At 34.1% G+C, this 27,078-nt stretch overlaps 2 protein-coding genes across 6 annotated transcripts; one reads left to right on the forward strand and one right to left on the reverse strand.

Moving 5' to 3' along the window:
* The first annotated feature begins 698 nt into the window (after positions 1 to 698).
* LOC131167821 (ubiquinone biosynthesis protein COQ4 homolog, mitochondrial) lies at positions 699 to 12,286 on the forward strand. 5 transcript variants are annotated; one of them, XM_058126778.1, is made up of 4 exons: positions 699 to 1,045; positions 2,983 to 3,176; positions 6,425 to 6,960; positions 11,793 to 12,286. In XM_058126778.1, the coding sequence occupies exons 2-3, from the start codon at positions 2,994 to 2,996 to the stop codon at positions 6,923 to 6,925; spliced, it is 684 nt and encodes a 227-aa protein (XP_057982761.1). In that variant the 5' UTR covers positions 699 to 1,045; positions 2,983 to 2,993; the 3' UTR covers positions 6,926 to 6,960; positions 11,793 to 12,286. The 5 variants fall into 5 exon arrangements, with proteins under 5 accessions (XP_057982761.1, XP_057982766.1, XP_057982763.1 ...); XM_058126783.1 differs by having other exon boundaries at positions 2,989 to 3,176; XM_058126780.1 differs by lacking the exon at positions 11,793 to 12,286 and adding an exon at positions 8,672 to 9,039.
* Positions 12,287 to 18,833: 6,547 nt separating this feature from the next.
* Positions 18,834 to 26,677, reverse strand: LOC131167822 (mitochondrial outer membrane protein porin of 34 kDa-like). The gene is made up of 6 exons (XM_058126784.1): positions 26,319 to 26,677; positions 26,165 to 26,232; positions 20,740 to 20,850; positions 19,923 to 20,009; positions 19,545 to 19,753; positions 18,834 to 19,371 (listed from the first exon to the last, which is right to left on the reverse strand). Exons 1-6 carry the CDS (start codon positions 26,365 to 26,367, stop codon positions 19,065 to 19,067), a joined length of 831 nt encoding a protein of 276 aa, XP_057982767.1. The 5' UTR covers positions 26,368 to 26,677; the 3' UTR covers positions 18,834 to 19,064.
* Positions 26,678 to 27,078: the final 401 nt, after the last annotated feature.

Consider the following 27,078-nt stretch of genomic DNA (forward strand, 5'->3'; position numbering starts at 1 on the left):
CATTTACAGCTATCGTACTCATTGGTGATAGGCTATGCAATGGTCACCTGCCCTTTGCTCTCCTCACTCTTTCGTCGTTGCTTTGCATTGTTGCTCTTGACCCACCTTCTCGTCTCTACTTCGTGCATCTGTAGGGGACTTGCTTGAAGCTAATTTTTGTACAATTAGACCTAAAATTTTTGTACAGAGATCTTTTCTTTCTTATAAATTCCAATCAAGTCTTTTGTATTTTGCCTTTGTTTGTATTACACACTATAACTATTTACTAGCAAAAGGCATTCATTTCCTCTTAAATCTTTTAAAAATTCTATTTACATCTCCTAAGATTTAAAAAATATCAAATTTTGTTCGAGGATGAAGGAATCCCAATTAACATTCCGCTCGAGTAAAATATATCCTTAAAACGATTAAAACCAATAAATAAAAAAAACTAGAATAATAAGTGAATAGAAAAATAACTATGAAGATTTTTCTTTAACAAAAAGGATTGTAAAATAAAAATTGTAATTAAGAATTCATGGTTGATATAAATATTTACTAATTCGTGAGAACTATATTTAGAAATTAATTATTAATTTTTGTTTTAGGTTTTTTCGTTGGATTATTATTATTATTATTATTAGTATTTTAAAAGGGGATGCATTTTTTATATTAAAAGAATATAGAAAATGTCGCATTATATTCAAATTTCAAAGCCAGCTGCAGCCAACACAGTGGCAGAGAGTAGAGGGGGTGAGAGGGTCGCGGAGAGGCGAGAGACTGCAGAGGGTGGCTGCAGAGAGACGACAGCTCCGAAGGACTCGTCGAAGGGAAAAAATACGTCAGAAGGAGTCGTCGGAGGCAGATCAGAGTTTGGAAGGGAACATCGACTCGTCGGAGAGAGACGAGAAGCTTGGAGGAATCGTTGGAAGCAGCCGTCGTGTCGTCGGAGAGAGAGGAGGTGCTGGAGGAATCGTCGGAGAGAGAGCAGAGGCTATCGTAGAGGAGAAGACTCGCTGGAGGCTTCGTCGAGGGAGCAGAACAGAGGAAGCTTCGTGGGAGAGAGGTAGGTTAGGGCTTTCGATGCATTCTGGGTTCTGCCCTGTTTAATTTATGTTATAAATCAAGTATCCCGAAAGGCGTACGCTTGGAATTTGAGGCGTAAAAAGGCGAGATTTTTCACCTGAGGCGTACGCCTTTTAGGACTTCCGCATTTCAACTAACGCCTCAGGGCGTTTTAGGCCCGAAACGCATCAAGGCGCGCCTCAAAAACGCTTTTTAAAACACTCTTGAAAATGAATGAATCAAAATCAAGCATTTTAACGAACATTTTGATGCATTTGGTCAGATAAGAATATTCGTCTTACATTGATAAGTTAAAAAATGTAAAATGAAGTTACAAATCAAATTTCACCATACATACACATGCCTGCATGAGAAGGAAAAGGGGGAAGTTGCCAAAGTTCTATGAAACTATCTGAGAATTCTTCTTGTCCATCACCTTGTGTAGGATGAAGCTGGACTTGGGATCTTAAACAAGTCCTAAAATCAAGTGTTTAAATTTTGATTAATAATTATAAAGAAGGAAATGGGAAATGGATATCGCTCCCGGACTGTGTGGACGGAATATTAGATGATAGGAAAGCAAATCATAGAACAAAAATAAATGGAGCTGAAGTGCCCAAGGACGAATGTGACTCAGATAATTAAGATTTAAGACTTGTTCAACTCAATGCAAAGGCAATGATAACTTTGTGCTGCGCGCATGAAGCAAATGAATTTAATGGGATCTCCGCTTGCACAAGTGCAAAGAACATATGGGACAAACTCGAGCTGTTGAAAGCACCAATCAAGTTAATGCCTCTAAGTTTAATATGCTTGTCCATACTTATGGATTCCAATTTCCAAAAGAAACAAGATGAATTTATTGAAGTTATGTTCCTGCATCTATAAACATTGTTAGTGATATGTGCAAGCTTCAGAAAATCTTATACTTAAGAAGAATAGTTAACAAAGTTCTTGGGTTTTTTGTGGGCTGTTTCTTGAAAATTGTGAACCAAAGGCAACAACAATCCAATAAGCAAAGGATCTCACTGTTTCAAGTTTAGGTGAGCTTATGGCTTCTGTAATGATCTATGAAGAAAATTTTGATATGGAAGGATTTAAAAATGGACAAACACATTTCATTTCTTTTAGTAAGCAACTTTTAAAAAAATTCATTTTCCAAAAATGTTTAAGAAAAGAGAATGAGAACTTTGAGGTTCAGGCTCTTAAAGAACCAAGAGCTTGGCCATGGAACAGCCATATGGGCTGGTATGGCCTGCATCAATTGACAAGCCACTTTTAAACCTTCAAACCCTCACATTGGCACCTGCTTCTCTTTTGACCTTGAAATCCTTCCTTTTCTGCACCGCCCTAGTCAGTTTTTTTCACATCCAGTATGTGTTCTTGAGGCTGTGAGTGTTGCTCAGTCAAAGGTAATTAAGGTTGAAGTTTAAATTTATTCTTACATTTTTATGGGAGAGTTTGATGATTTATAGTATTTCTGATTGGACTTTTATGTATAAACTAAGAATTTAGTGTTTCTATACTGCTGCTGTTTTCTGAATAATTGATGTCATCTATGCACCGTTTTTTTTAAATTACGTTTCATTATATATATTTTCATAAGATTTTTTGTGTTGCATGTTTGTAGAGTCACTTTTTTTTTGGTCAATCCATTTTTCGCACTTCATGAGAATGTGTTGGCTGGTAATATGTTGGTTATGTATGTTTTATGATAAAATTTATTAGAGTCTTAAATTCCATTATCACAGCAGTATGCATTCAAATGGAGGATTTTGAAATTCTGCATTTAAAATTGTCCATAACAGAAATATTAGTATTTTAAACGACTGAAATTCCAGTATCTTAACATCCTCTGGAGAGTTTCATGATCTTTGCCTGTGGTTTTTGTTTTTTTAATTATGTATTTTGGATTTTTAATGAGATTTTGATTTTTAGGAATAGTTGTCATGATAGAAGGTTCTCGCATCCGTCTCAATGGATGGCAGCGAGCTGCCATTGCGCTTGGCTCTGCTGTTGGCGCATTGATGGACCCACGAAGAGCAGATTTGGTTGCAGCCTTGGGGGAGACAACAGGGAAACATGCTTTTGAAAGAGTTCTTGATAGGATGAAGAAGAGCCCTGAAGGTAGAGTAAGTTTTCTGTCCTATCCCACAAGTATCATGCTATGATATTGAAATTATGGTTTAGATTCGTTGCTTGGTAAGAAGGTTCCTTTGTGTTTTTCAAGACTACTCCTGGGATTTCAGCTGGATCTTAAATGAATTTGAATTAAGAGAAATAGGATCACTAAGCCCAAGATTTTTATTTTTATTTTTTTGTACCAATTAGGGCCCTTCCTTCACTACCCCCGTGGGGATGGTCTATAGGTGCTATAATATCAAATAGCTTTTTATCAGTTAATTTCTTGAGTTGGAGATAACTAGACTTGAACTGTCGATATTTGCCATAGGGTAAATCACCACTGCTCTGGTCCTGACTGATTCTACTGCAGAGGCCAAAAGAGAGAGAGAGAGAGAGAGAGAGAGAGAGAGAGAGAGAGTGTTTGTTTATTTGTTAGGAACATGCTTGTTGTAAATAAGGTTTGCAAGATAATGTTGGGAATACTATTATGAGGGAATAACAACCATAAAAGAGAGATAAAACCAATGCCCACCTTCTGTAATAGCCTAGATAATATATTTTATAAAAAATATTTATGCAAGGGTTGAAATGGGTTTTTGTTTTGTGTCTGAGCATGTGTTTTTTTTTGGTTCCTTTCCTTTCTTTTTTTGTGAACTATTTGGGGATAATTGATTGTAAGGAAGTGCTTTTCTTTGTGTTTTCTATTAGTAAATGTTTATATTTTGTTAAGAGTATGATGCTCTATCAATGACATAGAGCTTTTAGCAACAAGGTCAATTGTTAGACTTGGATGGAATAGAGATTCTTATTTGTGTTTTGGAGAAATCATCTGAGTGCAAGTCTTTCCTCGATTTCATATTGGTGTATTATAAATTTTCAATTTCATATATGAAGTAATGTCTATAATTTCTCAACATAAGGGAAGAGAATGATACAGGATTGGGCACAAAAAGAAACAGCCAGAAAACAATTGAAAACAGGAGAAAATAAAGAAAAGCAACAGCAAATAAAGAAGAAAATTGAAAAGAGAGAAATTAGTGCTAAAACCAATTAAGGTTTAATACTCTATAATGCATACTGTCTTTATCCTAAAATTAAGGAAGGAAATACACACACTTTAGTCAATAATATCAAGCCCTGAAAAAGCTATAAATTACAGAATGAGAATTTCCTAATAGCTGAAAAATTACATTTTAAATCCAATAAATAGAGCCTCAATTATGCTAACACCAAGTAAACATGTGAATCCCACCAAAGGCGATTCCCATCATTTCCCCCAAGGTGGAGAAAACTTGTGGCTATTGAGCCAAAACTGGTGTAATGCTCCAAGAAATTCTGGCCCAAGGCATTCAACTCATCCTTAGTGACCTGGTTGGAACTAGGATGTTTGGCCCACTTCACAGGTTCTGTAACCTCCATTTGTTGATTAAACATGCTCATCCTCTAAAATACTCAACATAATTTGTAAGTGAGGGTTAGAAAAATCAAATAATAGGAACTGAACTTGATGGAGAAGTTGCTCCACAAGAGAAATATATGCATGCATAAATGGAGGTAGATCTTGACCCTGGACAACTTGTAGAGAATGGGGTTCTCCATTTCCAACAGGTGTGCCCTCTGCATGGTTGAAGCTGAATCAATAGATCATACCCTTCCCACTGCCGCCGGACTAGAAATCTTTGGAACGTGGCTTTGTCTCTTATTGGACAAGGGTGGGTTACTGCTAGATCTATGGGAGGGGAACCCTGGGCCTGGAGAGGAATCCAGGCTGCAAAAGAAAAGAGGAAGGCTTTGTCTCTCTTTCCTTTTGCAATTTTCTGGTGTGCTTGGGAGGAGCATTAGACAACAACGACAAAATCAAGCCTTAAGTCCCACTAAGTGGGGTATGAATCCTTTTTTGCTAATTTGTGCGATCATGGACCATTTTTTTGGACAAATTTAGGGCTATTAAATCCTTACTATCTCATGCCAACTTATTTTAGGTCTACCCTTACCCCTTCTATTGCTCCTCGTAGTAACTAACTCACTTTTCTTCACTAACTCACTATGTGACCTACGTTGCAAGTGGCCAAACCATCTGAGTTGTCCCTTTCTTATCTTATCATCTATAGGAGCTACACCTAACTTATCGAGAATATGTTTATTTCTTAATTTATCTTTCAGTGTTATACCACTCATCCAAGTAAGCATTTTCATCTCGACAACTTTTATTTTTTGGATATTTTGTTTCTTTGTTGCTCAACATTCTGCATATAACATAGCTGATCTTATGGTCATCCTATAAAACTTCCCTTTTAATTTTAAGGGTATTTTAGGATCATAAAGTACACTTGAAGCACTTTCTCCATTTTACCCAACCTTCTTTCACTCTATGCATTATCTAAATTTATAAGTGCTATTTGTTTTTTCATCATCAAGTTTAACTTGGTCTCCAATATTCCTCCAACTATTACTGAAATCACATTTCATATATTCTATTTTATTTCTACTTATCCTAAAACTTCTAAATTCCAAAGTTTCTTTCCATAATTCTAACCTAGCCTCTACTCTGCTCTTAATCTCATCAATCAATACAATATCATTTGCAAACAACATACACCATGGAACCTCATTTTGGATACTCTTAGTCAGTTGATCCATCACAAAAGCAAAAAGATAAGAGCTCAAAGCAGATCCTTGATGTACACCTATGGTGATTGGAAATTTTCTAGTCTATCCATCTATAGTCCTTACACTAGTCATTATTCCATCGTACAATGTTTTTGACCTTAAATGTGAACCCAGCAGCATATCTTCACTATGTGCAGATCAAAAGGTCCTGTCATTATGTGGCTTTATTTTCATTGTTAACATAGATGCACTTGGCATGGCTGTATCTTACAGCGTAGAGTTATAAAATAAAAAGTTCTACAGATTTGTGGTTTGCTGCTGTATGTCACTTAGAATATGGGGGTTGAAACTTAACCTTCTAAAATGAGGAATTTTCCTGACCATGATGCTGCCCCTAACAGCATTCATGTTCACCTTTGCAGGGGTACAGATAAAAGAATAAACTTTTGCCCCTTGCCCCTGGCTGTGAAACGGGAATGCAGTAGTTTAGTTTCTTTTCACATCGATGTGCTAATTATGGTTCTCTTTCAACCTTTCATTGGTGCACAATCATCAGAAGAAGTTTTTTTCTCCTGCTTAATTGCCTATATTATTATTTCATTTCTGCATCACAAATAATGCTCCTCTCTCTCTTTCCTCCTCTCAGACAGTACTCCTGGAGCAGCCAAGAGTCATTTCAGCCAAAGTGGCACATGCATGGGATCTGTCACCAAACACATTTGGTGCTGCATATGCAAGGTTCATGGGATCCAGGAATTTCTCCCCAGATGATCGGCCACCTGTGCGATTCATGGACACTGAGGAGCTGGCATATGTGGCCATGCGAGCTCGCGAAGTTCATGATTTCTGGCACACCCTTTTTGATCTTCCCACCAACTTGATTGGGGAATCGGCACTCAAGGTGATTGAATTGGAGCAAATGCTCCTTCCCATGTGCATGCTCTCTGTTGTAGGAGGCACAGCGAGATTTAATCAGAAGCAAAGGTCACTGTTTTTCAAGCATTACTTTCCATGGGCTGTTCAAGCTGGCCTTAGTTGCACGGATCTCATGTGTGTGTATTATGAGCAGCACTTCCATGAGGATTTGGAAGAGGTTCGGCAGAGATGGGGGATTGTTCCTGCTCCAAAGCCTGATATTTACCAGTAATAGCAGATCTTGGAAGGTCAAATGATTGCATACAGGTTTTCCACCAGACACTTTGTCTTTGAACATTAAACTGAAAAAATGAATAATGTGTAGATAGCTGTGATGTAGATGATGTTGCTGATAGACCCAACTTGTCTTGGCAGTTTGGACCAGCAGAACCTAAATCTCTGCATCTTACAAATTGATGAATGGCCTGGAACTGAATAGGTTTCCACAACATTAGTCAAGATCCTTAGGCTGTGTTTAGGAGCATTGAGTTAAGGTCTCGGATTTGAATTTGTATGCATTTGACTAAAAAATTATATTGCTTATTGTTGTTGGAATTTACATTCAAGGTCTGAACCCCAAACTACTAAACATAAGAGTTAGGTTTTTATTTTCATGGTATTGCAAAGAAAATCACTGCTAACAATATTTCCAAGCAATATATACATGTTCATTAATTCATTTTTTTAATGAGCACTTTTTTATTCTTATTTATTTACATATTTCCTGTACAAAATTTAAATCTCAATTTAAAAATTGGTACTTGACCATATTTTGCCCAACAACTTATTATATTTCATAGTAAGAGAGCGAAAGTTAAGAAACATAAAAATTTTTAATTTAATTATAAAATTAAATAATAAAATGTAAAGATTTAGTTAATTGTATCTACACACACTGCATGTCTCCAATGACTAGAACTAAATTATCTATTTATGTATTTACACTATTATTAAGTGCAGATTTAGCCACTTAGTTTCAAAATTTTATCTTCAGAGGGCTCCTTGGCCTCTATCTATTCTACAAAAACTCTTCATTAGTGTTTAGAAATTGAGAAAAGTGTATTGGAAGAATGTCTTAATTTAAAAGGAATATCACCTCTCCAACCTAAAAATGTACTTTGATCTCAAATTTTTGTTTTTTCTTTAAATGATTGTACTCTACATTTTTATTTTGTAAAAGTATGTTTTGCCCCTATATTTAGTCTCCATCAAACAAGGGCGCCCCCAGAGCACATGTGAAGTGTGTGCTTAGGGACTAGTATTCTTAGAACAATGATGTTGGTAAGAAAACATGCATTAGGTCTAGGACGACATCAATTTTCTCAACTCTCTCTGTCTCCTTATTTTTTCTCAATTTTTTGGATTAATTAACTAGATTTATCAGGTTTGCAACATGGTATTAGAGCACCAAAGTTATTCAAATTTATCCAATTTATCCACTTCTTCTTCTTTTTTTAATGTTCTCCCCTTAGATAATTCTTGAGTCAAGAATGTAGTTTGGGACTTGTTTAAGCATTGATCATTCTCCAGGCATGTGCATCATATATTTAATGCATCATTTGCTTGTGATATACTCTTGATATAAAGGCAGTTCTTTCTTATTCTTAGAGGATTGCCAGTGTTGTTTGTGGTATGCCACTATTGGTGTGATCATGGTGATTGTTGTTGTTTTTCTGTTTTATTATTATTATTTTTAAAATTCTATCATCTTTTTTCATTTTACAAGATTTCTTAGGTTGTTAGAGTTATTGTTGGAATTTTGTTCGGATCATGCTTCTTCTCTGTGGTTCCCTTCATGCCTGTGCTTTCTCCTAGTTGTAATTGCTAATTGTTGAAGCCTTAAGAGTGCATATTCCCATGTATGCTACTTCTTTATATGCTACAATTGCTAATTGTTGAAGCCTTAAGAGTGCCTGTTCTCATGTATGCTACTTCTTTATACGCTACGATCATTATGTTCATTGTGCTTTTGGTTTAGTTTGTGTTGTTCTTTGTTATAGTCTGAAGTCATGAAGGTGTACATGAATTCCAAAGGCAAGACCAAATATTTGCTTCGCTCTTCTGCAGCTCCTAATCCAAGAGATTATAAGGAATGGATGAAGGAGATGATATGCTACTTGTGTGATTATGGAATAGCATGGTAACGAGAGTTGTTACCAACGTGATGCTTCACAGGACCGCCAAAGCTGCTTGGGATCTTTATGATTCTTGACTTGTATGAGAAATTCTATTAGTGAGTATTACCGAACTTTGAAAGGTATGAGGGAAGAATTAAATGTCTACCAAATGATAAGTATGATGTTGAGATGTTTGAGAAGCAATGTGCATTATTTTTATGGGTTCCTATTTGGTTTGAGTCTTGAGCTTCAAATCATTTGAGATTGTTGCAAAATCCATATCATGAATGAGTGTACTCTAGAATCTACGTTACTACCAAAGATGGTTACTTCTTCTCAAGCTTCTTATAATGAGATGGTGCTACATCTGGCTATGCTTTGCTGGTATTGATGGGAGAAGCTGAAGTTCAAGGAGAGGCCATCGAAGAGGTGGTACCGTGGTAGTTCTAGTAGAGGTTGTGGCCGTGGTGGTACCCATGTTTGCACTCATTACAGAACGGAAAGCACTATTAATTGCTGTTGAGATCACCATGGAAGCAAACTTAGCCCCACAAGCCTTTACTTATGGTAATAATGAAGTGGTTTCTTCTAGAACACTTGGACATTCTGTTGGGGGCTATTACATCATCCATTGTCTTTAGAGTCTAATAACCGGATAATGGTCTAGCAACATAAAAGCTCAACATTCTACAATGTCTAATGCTTCTATGACCCAATTATTTTGAGTGTTCATAGTGCGTTTGTGGGAGGATACAAATAGTGGATACTATTTTGGTGGCTAATTAAGATAGTGGAGGATATACATGAATAAGAAGAGGGGTTTCGTTTTCAAAGTAGATCTTGAGCAGCTTATGATAGAGTGAGTTGGAGCTTCCCATTTGTCCTTGTAACTGATGTTTTGAGTAGAATGGTAGACACGGTAGAGAGGGGTCTGGTGAAAGGGCTAGGTTTAGGGAGAGAGGGAGTGGTGGTCTTTTATATTCAGTTTGCTGGCAATACCATTTTCTTTCTAGATGATCATTGCCCGCCCTTTAGAAGAAATTTGGGTATTCCTAAAGTTCTTGAGAGGGTTTATGCACTCAAAATTAATATAAGGATAAGTGTTTTAGCTGCCCTAAATGTATCAATCGAATGAACTAGTGAGTAAGCTATAGATATGGGGTGTGATTTATTAGATTGGCCCTTGACTTAGACTTCCTTTTTTGCATTTCACTCGAAGGGTTGAGGGGAGATAGTGTATCATAGCGCATCAAACCATTCGCGAGGGCCAACTTGGGGTTCCTTTGGGAAGGAATCCTAGAGCTGCAGTTTTTTGGAATCTGGTAATGGAAAGGGTGGCAAAGAGATTAGATGGTTGGAAGGGGAGATGTGTTCTCTCTTGGGGGTTGAATAATGGTTATTTAGGCATGTCTTTCTAGCATTCAATTGTATTTTTTGTCTATTCTTAAGATTCTAGAGGGGATTGCTAGTGAGCTTGAGAGAATCATGAGATATTTCTTGTGGTTTGGTGTGGGGAGTTGTAGGGACCATTTAGCAAGCTAGGTATAGGTTTGTAGGTCTAAAAAGGAGGGGGAGGGGGTTTATTTAGGGAGTCTGGAGGTTTATTTCTCAGACTTAATCTTTATTCACTCCTCACACTAAATTTGAGATGGGAATGGGTTCCTGGATTTGTTTTCTGAAAGACCCATGGCTTGGGAATGCTTCCTTCTCCATTACTTTTCCTTGTCCTTTTTAGATTGAGCTCTAAGCCTAATAGAGCTATTTCTTTCTTTTTTAGCAATTTTACTAGCTCTTTGGTTTCTTGGAATCTCCACTTCAGGAGACCTCTTAACGATAGGGAGATGGTGGAGTTCTCATCCTTGTTGTCCTTATTGAATAACTGCAACCTGTCTTTGGGTAGGGATGTTTGTTCCTGGTCTTTGGATCAGTTGGGGGTATTTACTTGCAAATCATTGTTAGAATTCTTGACCTTCTCCCACTCTTCTTTTCATCTCTATCCTAGTATTAGGAAGTTGAAAGTTTCCCCAAAAATCAACGCTTTTACCTGGTTGGTTTTGTGATTAACAAAATTAATACTATAATAACTTGCTGCAGATTAGGAGTTCTATGAAGGCTCTAACTCCATATATTTGTGTGCTTTGTTATAAGAGTTCTGTGACATCAGCCCATCTTCTTTTGCGTTGTGATTTAGCTTGGAAGACTTGGAACGAACTGTTCACTATATTATAAGGGAGTTGGTTTTGTCCTCCTTCAGTGGAAGATTTATTAGCCATCTCCCTTGCAGGTTTTGGAAGAAGGAAGGATTTGGCAGCTTTGTGGAAGTTAGGGATTTTTGCTGTCTTATGGGGTCTTTGGATGGAGTGCAATGCACGGATATTTTCTGGGAACAAGTTAAATTGGTCCCTGGTGTGGGAAATGATTCAGTATATGACTTCTTTATGGTGTGTCAGATTTGGAATATTTAGGGAAGCTAGTTATCAGGATTTATTCTTTTTTCTGGTTTGTCCCACAGTATTATAGGGAGATATCTTAGTCTCCTTGTAAATTATTTACCTATTAATGAATTTTCTTTTGCTACAAAAAAATCAGGTACGACAAAGCTTCGGATCTCTTTTATCTTCTAATCTGTAAATTATTGGTACATATCCATTGTCTTTAAAATGAATGCAACAAATGGATTTATATGGTCCAGCAACTCCTAGCTCTACCTTCTAAAATGTATAATGCTTCTTTGATCCATTTAGGCACAATTTTGCCTCCAATCTCTCTATCTTCTCATCCTTAAATTATTGATGAAAGCATCACATGGTAGTAGACCTAATTTATTTTAGTCCTTAAAACCTATGTATTGTTCCAATGGTTGATGGTTCAGTTGAGATACTCTTTTTGTCTGTATTATTTTGTGATGAACCTTCCTTTGGTATTACTATCCAAGCCACCTGAAAGTCTTTTAACTATTTTATTTTGTCCTTCTCATTGTAGTATCCAAGATCTCTAAATGAAGAGAAGGGAGTGAAGGTCTTGAGAATGATGGACTATCTTATTACAGGGATGGTGGTGTTAGCTCTAAGTCCTCTCATATGACAATCTTCATTTTCATACCATTATGTTTCTTTGGATTAGAGCCATGCTTGAGTGAAATATCTATCTCTTCTAGAGTCGCAACATGTCTTACGGTTTTGAAGTCTGTTTCTTGTCTTGAGTGTCAAGCATGTGAGCTAGGATGGCATATTGGGTCTTACTTTTTTCCTAGTGTTGAGATTGATTTCTCTTCTCTATTTTGATGTTCGGTGTATTTTTTGTATTATTTATGGGCAATTTTTTCATGTAGGACTTGATTTTATGATTTTATCTGTTAAAAGTTAGTTACTTAATGTATTCATTCAATTTTATAATGAAGTAAATAATGGTTTTATCTAATATACTTTGATGTAGCATTGTCCTAGCATTTTTATAGATGTTCACAGAATTTGTTCGGTTTGATGTTTCCTTATTTTTCAATGAACAAGATGCTTCTCGGTTTCATGTTATGAACTCGTTTTTGGATGCACTTGTTTTGTTTATGTTCTACATTTTAATTAAGATAAGTGACATTGTGCCATCATTGGGCATTGTAGAACCTAGGAATACTTCATATGTTATGGTCCTTAGGCTAGTAAGCATTACATTGGTGCAGATGTGAAATTTTGTTTTTTGGGGGCTCTTATTTTTCTAGTACCAGCCATGGATTTGTTTGGATGAGCTTATTCTTGGTAGACAAGCGATTAGGGGTTCTTGTTTTTGCGCAATCCTCCTATTTTGCACCCTCCTTCACTTAAAAGGTGAGTTACATTGTTCTTGCTGTCATGTTTGATTTGTGGATCGAATGGGAATAGGAAAGGAACGGGAAAGGAACGGAATGAAAATTTGAAAAAAAATAATGCGAAATCAAGTTATGAATTCAATTCCTTTCCCCTTCGACTTTATTTCATTCATACATTTACCAAATGTGTAGTTGGTACATACGCCAATTACTACTAGTGATCCTAGTACTGCGCGTCTTTTATCACATTCATTTTCTTTGTTTGCTGCCCCTTACATGTTAAGCTTCTTTAGGGGTTTGAAATAAGTCTTTTTGAGTGAGATAAATCCAAGATAGTATGAAAACTCATTTTGAAAATGGGATTTCACAATGATTGATTAATTCATGATAGTTTAAAAACTCATTTTGAAAATGGAATTTCACAATGATTGATAAATTCATGATAGTATGAAAACTCATTTTGGAAATGGGATTTCATGATGATTGAGCTCTAGAAATGTCATTTGAGTTATAATAATGAGGGGGCCTAGTTTCAATGTGTGCCAATGAATTTTGAAGTCTTAAGCACCATTTGTTCCTAATTCTACTAATCATCTCCCTACTTTCACTCTTAATTTTTCTTATGTAGGAATCCCTTTGATTAAAGAAAAACAAAGAGAAGAGATGAGGAAAATAAATAAATACATCTCCCTACTTTCACTCTTATTTTTCTTATGTAACAATCCCTCTGATTAAAGAAAAGCAAAGAGAAGAGATAAGGAAATTAAATAAATAAATAAATCTCTCTCCATTTCACCTGTTTGGATCATATGGAAAATGCATTTTCCCTTTCCAATTTAGTAAAAAAGAAACATCATTAGAGCATTTTAAGTTGTTAACTTGTGAAGATATTGTTCTTTTCTTTTTCGATGCTTGCTCGGCTCCTCCTATAAATTTATTTCTTTTTCAACCAACGGTATTAACTTATTATTAAGTAGGAGTTGACATGAAAAAAGTCGAGATTTGTTTAGTTTTGGAAATTATTTTTTTATTTATAATTTTTTAAATGCATTTTCCCTTTCCAATTTAGTAAAAAAGAAACATCATTAGAGCATTTTAAATTGTTAACCTGTGAAGATCCTATTGTTTTTTTCTTTTCCAATGTTTTTGCTTGGCTCCTATAAATTTCTTCTCCCCCCATTTCTTTTTCAACCAATGGTATTTACTTATTATTAAGTAGGAGTTGACATGAAAAAAGTCGAGATTTGTTTAGTTTTGGAAATTATTTTTCTATTTATAATTTTTTAAAAAATTATAATAAAATTTAGCTTATTGTGTTTTATTTTTTAAAATTGTATTAAAAAGGAAAAAAATAGTGTGTTTAAATGTGAAATAATTTTTGTTTTTATTTTTATATTTAAAAATAATAAAAAGAGAACTTGTTTTTTAATCTTTTATATTTTATATTAAGTAATATTTGGAATGGGTTTGTTTATTATGATTTTTATTTTTATTATTATATATTTTTTCATATCACTTTCAAAATGTTGTCATGTTTTGTCAAGAAAAAAAGAAAAAATGAGTTTTGTTTTTTTTTTTTTAAATATTTAAATATACAATTTATGATAACTTATGGGTGTAAAACAATTTTAATGAATTTTATTTTATTTTAAAATTTTAAAAAATCTTTAGAACTTCCATAATCTTGTATTCCCTTTTTTGTCCAAACAATTTTATTATTTAATTATGTCTATATAGAACTCCTTAAACTCCCTTCAAATTCTACAAATTTTCCCTTCAAAATAATTGATACTTAATATTTTTACTAAATAAGATTCAAAAATCCAAAAAATCAACTACTACTCAAAATTTATCATAAATCATGTTTAAATATATAAAAAAAAAAAATTACATAGCCCCATTTTTTTTTATTTTTTTCTTGACAATAGAAAACAATTGAAGGGGATGTGGGAAAAAATATATAATAAAAAAATATAATAATAAAAGACTAATAATAATATTAAATAATAATAATTTTTTATAAATTAATTTTTGTTATAAAATATGCAGAAAATAAAATAGAGATGAAACATAAATTTTACGTGGTTCGGCTATGCCTACTCCATGGGTAGATGAGATGAAAAATTTTACTATCTCGGGCAAAATTAAAAGATGATTTGGAACCAATCTTGTACAAAATATCGGAACTAGCCTTGTACAAGATATCTCACTTCTTTTTATTTCTCTTCTTCTTTCTATATATTCTACTTCAAGGATGTTATGTGTATACAAGCAAGCAAATATGTGTGTTACCAATACGAGGGGCAGGGTGCCCTTTTATAGGGTAATATGGATAACAAGACATTTATTGGGGTAGAAAAATCGAAGTGGTGGAAGATGGGGTGATGGAAGTTGGGGGGACATTTATATTTTTCATAACACCCCCTTTGGATGTCACTCATATATATATTTACTGATTCTTTTAAGATCTTTAAGATGTCTCATTCCGATGAGATGAACCAATTTTTTGAATGTTGTTGTAGGCAAAGCTTTGATAAACAAATTTGTTAGATTTTTACTTGATCGGATCTGTTGAACATCTATATCACCATTTTTTTTGGAGTTTATGTGTATAGAAGAATTTTGGAGAGATATGCTTTATTCTGTCATCCTTTATATATCCTCCTCTTAGTTGAGTTATATATGCAACATTGTCTTTATATAAAACTGTTAGAATATTCTTGATTGATTGAAGATCACAATTTTCTTGGACATGAGAAATCATTGATTTGAGCCACACACATTCTCTACTAGCTTCATGGATAGATAGTATTTCAGAATGATTGAAGGATATTGTTGTAATCATCTGTTTTACTGATTTTCAAGATATAACATTTTTTCCATAAATAAATACATATCTAGTTTGAGATTTAACATTGTGAGGATCAGATAGATATCCATCATTTGTATATCCTACTAGTTGAGATTTGAAATCAAATGAGTAGAATAAACCCAAATCAGATGTACTTCTCAAATAGCGTAGAATGTGCTTATTTCCATTCTAGTGTCACTGAGTAGGAGCAGAGCTAGATCTTGTTAGTAGATTTACAGTAAATGCAATGTCGGGTCTTGTATAATTGGCCATATACATCAAAGAATCGATATCACTTAAATATGTTACTTTAGGATAAAATAATTCCTCCCCCTCATCATGAGGTTGAAATGGATCATTCTTAACATCAAGTGATCGCACCATTATTAGAGATTCCAAAGGATGAACTTTGTCCATATAGAATTGCCTTAATACCTTTTCGGTATATTTAGATCAATGAACAAGAATTCTGCCATTTATATGTTCAATCTGTAGGTCAAGACAATATTTTATCTTTCCTAAATCTTTCATATCAAATTCCTCCATTAAATAATTAGCAGTTTTAGTGAGCTCTTTAGGAATCCTAATTAAATTCAAATCATTAACATAAACAACAATTATAGGAAATTCGGATTTTGATCTTTTAATAAAAACACATGGACAAATTGGATCATTTATGATTCATTCTTTCACAAGGTGCTAACTTAATCGATTGTACCATATGCATCCAGATTGCTTTAATCCATATACAGAACGTTGAAGTTTAATTGAATATAAATTTCTGGGTTTTGCTTCAAGCAATTTAAATTCTTCAGGGATTTTCTTATAAATTTCATTATTCAACAATCCATATCGGTATGCTGTTACTACGTTCATAAGACGCATGATCATTCATTCAGCAACTGCTAGCCCAATTAAGAATTTAAAGGTAATTCCATCCATTAAGGGAGAATATGTCTCCTTATAATCAATTCTGGGTTTCTGTGAGAAATCTTGTGCCACAAGCCTTACTTTATATCGAATAATTTCGTTATTTTTATTTCACTTATGCACAAATATCCATTTGTATCCAACGTATCCAACGGGTTGGACATCTTCTGCTATCTGAACTACATGTCCAAAAATTTCTCTTTTTAATAGAGAGTTTAATTATAATGTGATAGCCTCTTTCTATTTTGACCAATCACTTCTATATCAACATTCATTAACAGATTTAGGTTCAGGATCCTCATTACTTCTGGTAATGTCAATAGCTGCTGCATATACAAATGTGTTGTTGATAATAATTTTATTTCTATCCCACACTTCTACTGTGTAATGAATTGAGACCTCATTATTATTTTCAAGTACCTGTCCTTTTTCAAGAGATGCCTCTTCAAGAGTTTTTTCTTTAGGAGATTCCTCTTCAAGAGGGATGGAAAGTAGTAAAAGTTTTTCCTGCATGTCTTCATTAGTAATATTTTCACCACATAATTTTAGTTTCGAACTAATCTTATGCAGAGCTGAATTATATTCATCGACTGTTTGAAAGTCTTGCAACTTGAGGTGCAACCATTCATATCGAGTATTTGGTAAAATCACAATTTTTTTGTTGTCAAAATAGATCCTTTAATAGTGAAGTATTTAGTCTTTACTTATTCGTCTAAATGATGATGGAGGAAGATTATAACTTTTGCGCAATCCTGCAAGGATTCAATATTTTGATCTAAAATAGTTTTTCCTAAATTCATTGCATTTAGATGGATATCAATATCAAGAATCCAAGATAAATAATTGTTGCCTTTGATATTAAGGGGAACAAATTCAACTTTGTTTAGGTTGGACATCTGAATAAATTAACAATAATAAGACAATTTAGAAAACAAAATGTAAAAATTAAGATAATAATATAATATTATTTCCACCCTTCCGGAGTACTTAAATATGTTTTTTCAAGAACATTATATTGTTTTTCTCAATTTGTACTCTTTAGGAGTATGATTCCAATTTACAATATTAAATTGGGTAATAATTTACCATTTCTTCCATAGGTTAAATATACTATCTCATCTGGAGGATAAACGTTTCACTTCTTCAGGAGGTCGAATTTAATATCTCTTCGGAAGGTTGAAAATATGTTATTTTCAGAAGTAAATATTTGTCATATCTTCTGGAGATTAGATACATAGTCTTTTCAAGAGGTCAATTTTTTCGAGAGATTAAATATATAGACAAGAGATTTAAATATATTGCCTATTCAGGAGGTCTATTAAATATGTAGACAAGAGATTTAAATATATGGCCTCTTCAGGAGAACTATCTCTTCAGGAAATTTAAATATATAGCCTCTTTGGGAGATTTAAATATATAACTTTTTAGGAGGACTATCTTACCATCTCTTTTAGAAATTGGTACTCTTTAAACTTTAAAAGACATTTTCTTTCTGGAGAATATTATATTTTTGTGCAGTGAAGTTACAAGAAATAAATAAATTAAATATGATTTTTAAAAAAAGTATCTCAATTGGTTAAAGTTTCATACTGATAATATGTTATAAAATATGCAGAAAATAAAATAGAGATGAGACAAAAAATTTACATGATTCGGCTACGCTTACTCTCTGGGTTGATAGGATAAAAAACTTCACCATCTCAGGCAAAATTACAAGATGATTTAGAACCGACCTTATACAAAATATCGAAACCGACCTTATACAAGATATCTCATTTCTCTTTATTTCTCTTCTTCTTTTTACATACCCCACTTACTTCAAACATGCAATGTTTATATAAGCATGCAAATATATGTATTATAAATGTGGGAGATATGATGCCTCTTTTATAAAACAATATAGATAACAAGACATTTATTGAAATGAAAAAACCGAAGTGATGGAAAATGGAGAGACATTCACATTTTTCATAACAATTATTATAATATCTATACTACAAATAACAATTTATAAATTAAATATAAAAAAAAATAATTGTAACAAACATAACAAACCCAACCCCCACTCTCTCCCCCCCCCCCCCCCCTCCCTCTTTGGTCCCATCTTCAAGATGCAAACAATTCCAATTTTGTAATATGTTGCATTTTCATTTCCTCATAACCTTAATTAGGGTCTGTTTGTGAACAGTGACTCACGGGAGTCGCACCTAGTAATGCCCACGTAATCATGGGGACCTATTCTTTTTCATTGAATAGAGAAGCCTGACCAGAACAATCACCATGGTCTGTCAAGAGAACCTAGTTTTTTCTCATGCATCACAATCTTCAGAACCTAATTGTTCATAGATCAGAAGATTGCTAGCAGAAGAAATATTATAGGGAGAGGATTTTTCTCATAAAAAAATACAGCAAATGAAAAACAAAAGATTCAAACAAGATCTCAACTCAAACCTCTCCTGTTAACAGCTACTCGTCGTGTGCTTTAAGGGGGAAAGTGGAAAATGTATGAACTCGAACTGAGTATTGTTATGTCCATGACACCAGCTAAAATTATTTTTACAATTCAAAATGAGGAAAATTAAACACCGTGATGGAAGAAAGACCAAACACAAAGCACTACAATATTCGTGCCAAACTTCTTGCTTCCAGCTAGAATGAGCAAACACGCAAGTCATGGCTTCAGAACCAAGGCAAGGCCAACTTTAGTGCTCTTCTCAATGGCCCTGGTGTCCACCTCTCCAGAAATGGTGAGAAGAGACCTTGGCCGCCACTCATGTTGAACTAGGGCACTTGCCTTGCCATAGTTGTTCACTCGTGCCTTCACCGTGGTTAATGGATCCAATGCATGCTGGGTGCCAACAGTTATGGTGTTCTCGTTGGTTGAGAAGCAATGGTTTACCTCAGCCCCAACGGCTGTGTTCTTTAAAAGGTCCACTGCATGGTAGTAGGCTGCATTTAGGGTGTCGCCCTTGTTGTTCCTGTACCATCCGATCAACGAACAAAAAGAAAAGGGGGGAACCAAAAGGCCAGTCAGTTCGGAACTCAAAATCTATACGTGGGGTGAAAAGAAGGGGGGAAGAAAGAGGTAAATTGCCATATCTTAAAAATAATAGACAGCACATGGAATGGAGAATAAGAGAGAAAAACTAACAGCGTCAATGAAGCAATAAGGTCTGCATTGGAGAAGTTCAATCCAGCATTGCATTTAGTGAAATTCCCAGTTTTAGTGTCGAAGGTGAGGTCAGTTCCCAGGGAAACAATGTTAGTTCCTATCACACCTGAGAAGTTGACAATAGGGTTGGCCGTCAACCCAATACTCGTACTTATCCCAGTATAGTCATGTAAGTACTGTACTTCCACCTGTTTTTACCCCATTATCCAAAAATAAAAATAAAAAAATCACGAAACAACCTTCAGTGTTGGTCACATACTGAAGTAGTTGCATTTAAATGGGAAATAGATCGTCACATACTCTCGACTTGAAAGCAACAAAGGCATGAAAGTGACTCCATTTAACTGAATTGCTTACCTTGCCAGACCTTTGATCAGGAACTTTAAAGCTAAATATGGTCTTCAGCCCGGGAGTAGGTTCATTAACAGTGACAGTAAAAGACAGCTGATATTCACAAACAGCTTTCAGTAAGATCAAAAGTTGAGAAAAAGATCCAGTTCAGTTTCCAAATGATTGTAATTGAACTTCCATGTAACACGTATTTTAAATTTTAAAAAAGATGAACATTAAACAACAATAGATCTATAAAGAATGAAACTTAAGTTATCGTGCATAGTGAGACATTAGGATGATGATTCATGAAGATCCTAACACAAATATCAAAACCTTCATGACAAATTTCTGCAACTGTGCAATTAGTGTTGCGAGATCTTTAGAAGTACAAAATATGCATCATATTAAAAAAAATTGCAAATCAAATAAAATGTCATAAAAACCATGAGTTTGAAAAAACAAACTGTCAAGATAAAGCTCATCCAATTACTAGCAAGCAGTGTACCAGAGGGTCTAAATATATCAGTCCCTGACCCCTCTCTCTGTGTCCAATGTTTGATTTGAAAGATGCCGAATTAAGAGAGAACAAAATAGTAACTATATGATTACTATAGCAACATGACCAAAAATTTAAAGAGTCAAAAAGGGAAAAAATGCAACATCTGGTCCACAAGGTTCCCATGCTATTGGCAGTCTTGGGAGGGATGTATGTATACAATCTTACCTCCATGCATGGAGAAAAAATTGAACCCTTGACACTCACAACTGCACATGTTGAACTGGTTGAAGAACTAAAAAGAAACAATCATCCATAGGGCTTTGGAAAGTATATGAAGCTTACATTCGAACTTGTATCTACTTTGACATCAGTTGTTACGTTCTTGTTCTTCAGCTGGGTATTAATATCAGCCAGGAAGAGTTCACCCTTTTTAGTTCCAGATGACGTAATAGCCTGCAACAAGAAGCAAAAGAAATCATTGATGTACTATAGTTACAGTTAACACAAGCTGTTTAAACAAATGGGAAGTGATATGCTGCAAGCTCGAGCAGATAAAATATAAAATGGTAAACATGCACATGGCTGTTGAAAAAAAAGAGCAACTGGATAAAAAATTTCCATTTCAGCACATTCATATGTATACAATTTTAATACGTCCAAATCTCTCCTGGACAAATAGAATCGGGCACAGCACAGGAAAACACATGTTATAATTCATACAAAACTCATCAAAGAACCATAATTAATATAAGTAAAAGAATCTTCGAGAACCAGTGGGGTGTAGAAATGTGAGGATCATGAATTTAAATAATAAACTCAAATCCATTTTATATCACATTTCAAAGCAATTGGAACAGAATGTTGCTCTAAATTGGAACCTCAATCATAAGCAAGATGATGGATACTAATTCCTAAATCATATACAATGTTCTAAATGATTGTTGCATCCATTATATAACAGATTCTGGGGCCCAGATACTGTCATATGCTGCTATGGCAGTGGGAATAAATTCAAAACTGCAGCAGCCACTGCAGCCCTACTACCGCATAGCTGCTGCTATAGGATTGCTACAGCCACTACAGGTCCTTAACAGCAGACACATTCCCATCATTCCATCAACAAAATGTGTTGTCCTCTAATCAGCTATTGACTATAACCATGTACAGCTCTGGGTCCTCTAATTTTACATATACCTCTCCTCTAGTTTCATATAACTATATAAATGTGTAAATGTAGTAGATCTTTCTCATATACCTATAAGATTTACCCTAAAATATCCCAAGTTATAGAACACACACGATGCGTGCGAAACATGTTTTTATTAATTTATTCTATAATTACTTAAATTTGATTTGCATTTTTTTATAATTTAATTAAATTTGTTGTCTGTCTCTTAACACTTTCTCTGTCCTACTTACAGATTATAACTCTTTCTTTGGTGCTTATTTTTTAAGATCTTCAAATATTCCTATATAAATTCTAAATTAAAAATTAAAAAAATTATTACTTAGACTAGACTTTTCCTGAAAAATTACCATACTTCATAGTAAGAGAGTAAATATTAGAGAAAAATTTTTTTTTAATTAATTTATAATATATATATATAATAATTTTATAAAAATAAATAAAGACATATTCTACACACATCATGCGTATCTGATGACAAGTTTATATAGAATAAAAAGTGGACAGCACAAAGGAAATCCAGTTTATTTATGTATACATGAACACACATCATGCGTCTATAATATGTTTTCATTTTATTTTTTTGTAAAATTAACTAATTCTCTACTTTTTTTTTAGTTTATTTTATTAATTTGATTATAAAAAAAAATTTCTACGTCAATTGATGATGTTTAAGATGTTAAAAAAGTAAACACTAATTATAGGTAGTTATGAATTAATTATGAGCTAGTTATGAATATTTGTGAGTAAGATATAAGCAGTTATAAGTTAGTTACAAAATAAGTAGTATTTTCCTTATTGAGGGTGAGCATTATCCTTTTTTTTTTTTAGGCATTACCTCAAAATTTCATTCTCACAATTCCTTGGTTTAGGAATAGCATTTTGACTATTCACCAGTTGTTTCTCAGTTTATTCTCTTGAGGTTTTCACTATTGGCTGTGCAAGAGCCTTTTGTGGCAACTTTAATCTCAAATAGGTAAACAGCATCTAGCTTCTTTTCCTGTCAAATAAGAAGCACTTGATTCATGTCAATCAGGTTATTTTGTTGATTCTGTCTTTATCCTATTTTATCTTTTTCACCAAGTAATATAAAGATCATGCGATGTGATATTACTTAAATGTGAATTAAATTATTTGTATTTCAATTATTGCCTCACTCTTGGATAATATATTCTTTGATTTGATATTCAAAGAAAAGTTAGAATGTCATAATTTCTTTATTGGTTGTTAAAACAATATATAAAGGAATCCCAATGCTCATATGTTACTTGTTTGTTTTTCCCTTCGTATTTGTAGGTGTCATGAAAAATTATTTTTTTATAGTGACTTTTTATGCTCCAATCCTAAGTTATCAGTATTAAATCTTAGGGTCATTTACAAATTTTAAAATAATGGAAAAGCGATCTATGATTGACTCATTTTCCAAAAGGAAATTTAATGAGCTGTGGGAAGCAATGCATCATTGCCTACCTCAAATGTTGAACCTCCAATTGATGAAGGCCTCCCTCAAAATCTCCACAAATTGAAGTTAAAAATCTCATGTTCAATAATTTTGAACATGATTTAGGATTATGGAAATAAATTTGGGATTATCATGCAGAACAACGTAATGAATTCATGTGGGCTTATACAAAAGTTGGTCTGTACCAACTGAAACTTTGTATCTTAAATCAGAACATACATGTCATCCACGTTGATTTCAATCATCACGGTTCAGGTTATACCCATCTTGATTAGAATATTATCCCACAAAAGGATGCCTCTTTTTGTTTACCATACTTCCTTTTTTTTTAAAACAAACTACTAGGATACTAACACAGTTACTATTGACAGGTTTCCTTTCACAAACTTTGTGAAAATTCTTGCAAAAATTTGATAAATATGTATCAACATATATCACAAACTCTGAAAGCAATCATGAAGATTTGATGAATTAGTATCAACATATACAACAAATGTGGGTTAAGCATACTTCATGACAAATTACAAGCCACCATTTACAACTTAAAGCCTAAATTGATACAATTCAATTTCTATCATTCCAAGCTTGCACTTTTGGAGGTTGTAATGAAAGTAGAGATTCACTAAATCATGGAAATTTCCTTGAAATGTTGGAACTTTTTTTGTCTTATGATGACAAGGTTCTTCAATTTGTGTTCAAAATGCTCCTCAATATTAATCAGATGTGCAAAAGGAGATTTTATATGTTTTAACAAAAAGGTGAAAGAGGCATTTTGTGTGATAGTTGATGAAGGTCCTGATGATTTAAAAAATGAGCAAATGCCCATTGAATTTATATTTGGTGACAAATATGGTATTCTGAGATATTTTTTATCTTATGATGACAAGGTTCCTAATTTGAGTTAGATAATGCTCCTAAAAATGTCTTCTAATCAGATATGCAGACCAAGACCTTACATGTTTTGGCGAAAAGGTGAAAGAGGCATTCTGTGTGATAGTTGATGAAGGTCCTAATGAGCTAAAAAACAAGCAAATGCCCATTGTGTTGATATTTGGTGACGAATATGGTACTGTGAGGGAGTAATTATTATTATTATTATTGCAGCACCTACTCTAAAGAACGCAATTATCTCAGTTCTTTCTCATCATAACCTTAATATTCAAAATACTTGTGGTAACATGCAGGGTGAATGGAATTGCATGCTAAGGAGTGCTTTCATGCCTCTTACATCCACTCTTTTGCACATGATTTGGAATTGGCATTAGTTACAGCTTCAAAAAATGTTATTCTTGTTTATCAATTCTTCACTGAATTAACTTCTATTATCAATACTGTTGGAACCTTTAGCAGGCAGAGTGATGAGTTGAAAAATGCTTATGCATAGATATTTATCATACAATTGAAATTGATGAACTTGAGACTTTAGAGTAGCACTCTCCAACGTCAGTTGGAGTTCTCACCTGAAATCTATTTTCAGTCTAATGAATATTTTCCATGAAACACATGTAATTTTGAGCAATATCATCGATGAAGGCACTAACTTTGACTGCATTTGCCCAGCGCGAAGGAGCATATTCAGCTTTTGAGGCACTAACTTCTCTTGAATTTTTCATTTTACATTTTATGAAGGAAATTATGGATACTACTCATATGCTTTTCTTGGCTTTGCAACACGAGTCTTAAGATATTCTAATGATTAAGCACGTACCAGAATTTGAGATGTTGACCAAAGTGCTCTCTTCAAAAAGGTAAAATGCTTTGTGAGTCGCAACATAAAAGTCTCACATATGAGTGCTCTTTATGTTGCAAGATGAAGTTGAGCTTGCCATTAACAAGATCAAATTGCAGTCAAGCATCATCATCGTGTTGATATTTTCACTGCTAAGGTAGACCCTCAGTCGCAACAATTAAATAGTAGATTTAGTAATGATGCGAAGGAGCTACTTTCTTTTAGTTGTGAACTGGATACTAGAAATAAGTAGAAATCTTTCAAAATTGGTGATATTTGCAAACTGTTGAGATGTATTATTCCCAAGACTTCAGAATTAGAGAGAGAATTTTTAAAAATGAGACCAAGCTATTTTGAGATTGAGATAGCTCAACATTCAGATCTTCAAACGTTGTCAACTATCTATGGATTGTGGCAATGGCTTGTGTAGGGAAAGAAATCAGAACTCTATACACAGATTTATAGATTTGCCTAGACTCATACTCACCCGTCTTGTTTTTACTACTCAATGAGCATTTAAAAATGAGACCAAGCTATTTTGAGATTGAGATAGCTCAACATTCAGATCTTCAAACGTTGTCAACTATCTATGGATTGTGGCAATGGCTTGTGTAGGGAAAGAAATCAGAACTCTATACACAGATTTATAGATTTGCCTAGACTCATACTCACCCGTCTTGTTTTTACTACTCAATGAGCATTTTCTGCCATGAATATTGTTAACAAAACAAAAACGGAGGATGATTTTCTTTCAGATTGGTTGCTTATATAAATAGAAATTGTTGAGAATTTCATTATAGCTCCCATTATGGATGATTTTCGTGACTTAAAGGAATGTATTGGACCTTAAGCAGTTTTTTTTCCCTCCCTTTCTTCCTTTTTCTAGGAATGAGCCTTGTTTTTATTTTGATATGCTCTAAACACGAATTTGGTATTTTATTTTATTCTTATCATATTTAAGATGAGATATTAATCCATATATCTTAATTTTGGATCTATATAAAATTTGAATTAAATGCATATATAAGCAGCCACCCTATGTGTATGCTTTTGGCCCCTCCCGAGTCCTGAAATAAAATCATGGCTTCATCCCTGAGGATTCACCATCTTACATGCTATTTGGGATAAAAATGCCACTAAAATCAAACTTAAGGATTCACTCACATCACATAACCATTAAAAAAACCTTAATCTAAGCGGCTGACGCCTAACAGGAAATCAGCAAAAAACTACCTAAGTATTTTAGTAAGAAACACACACATACATCATGCATGAATCGAAGAACAGATAAAATAAGATAAAATAAAACATCCATCACATCAAAGTTCATAAATGTGCGATTCATAGCCAATAAAACGCTAAAATAGATCTCATTAGAAATTGAACTCACGACTCCGGTTGGAGAGTAGGTGGTGATGGAGAACTTATGGTCGCTCTGATAGTCCTTGTACAGAAGATCTGCCACCGACAAATAAACAAAAGGATCAATATCTCAACATTCACAGAGAGAGAGAGAGAGAGAGAGATAGAGAGAGAGAGAGGACCTCGGGCTTTTTTGCCAATGTCGGAGTAAAGACCAGGACCCTTGCCCATGATTTCTTCCGGCGCAAATGGAGATTGAAGCACAGAATTTGGAGATTGAAGCACCTAAAGTCTCAGAGCTGATGGAAATGGAAAATGGAAAATGGAAAATTGGGAATTTGTGGACTTCATGCGATGAGAAAAGGCCCCAATTTCGGATTTCTGGAGGGCGAGCTCGTCTCCTGGTTCTTCGGAGAATCTGGGCCGTTCGATCTCGGCTTGAGCGGGCTACTAGCCGTCGATTCAAATTCTCGCCTCACGTATTACTTTTCTATTTTTAGTTATATTTAGCTTAATTAGCATGAACACGACACGTGGCAATAGAAAATGGAAAAGAGCAATGGAGGATTGCCACCCCTCGGAACTTCAAATTGGGATTTTGGAAATTAAATTTTATTTATTTATTTATTTATTTTTACATTATTTTAAGCTTATGAGCTAAAATTCTGATTTTTCTATAAAAATTATTAATAATTTTTAAAAGAGTAGCACTATGCAACACAGTGACATAGGCTCATGTGATCGGTGAGCATAGACCCACAATATAAACTCTCATAATGGCATGGGCTCACATGATCGATGAGCATAGACCCGAGCTGCACCCACGGCTCACCTGCCATGCTGATTGTCATCATGGCTTCACATCATTCAACATTTTTCTTTTTAGAAAGAAAACAAATGTTTTAAAAGTAATATTGGTATAACCAAATTCGACATTGAGAT

This window comes from Malania oleifera, chromosome 11 (assembly GCF_029873635.1).
Source record: "Malania oleifera isolate guangnan ecotype guangnan chromosome 11, ASM2987363v1, whole genome shotgun sequence".
Classification (NCBI taxonomy): Eukaryota; Viridiplantae; Streptophyta; class Magnoliopsida; order Santalales; family Ximeniaceae; genus Malania; species Malania oleifera.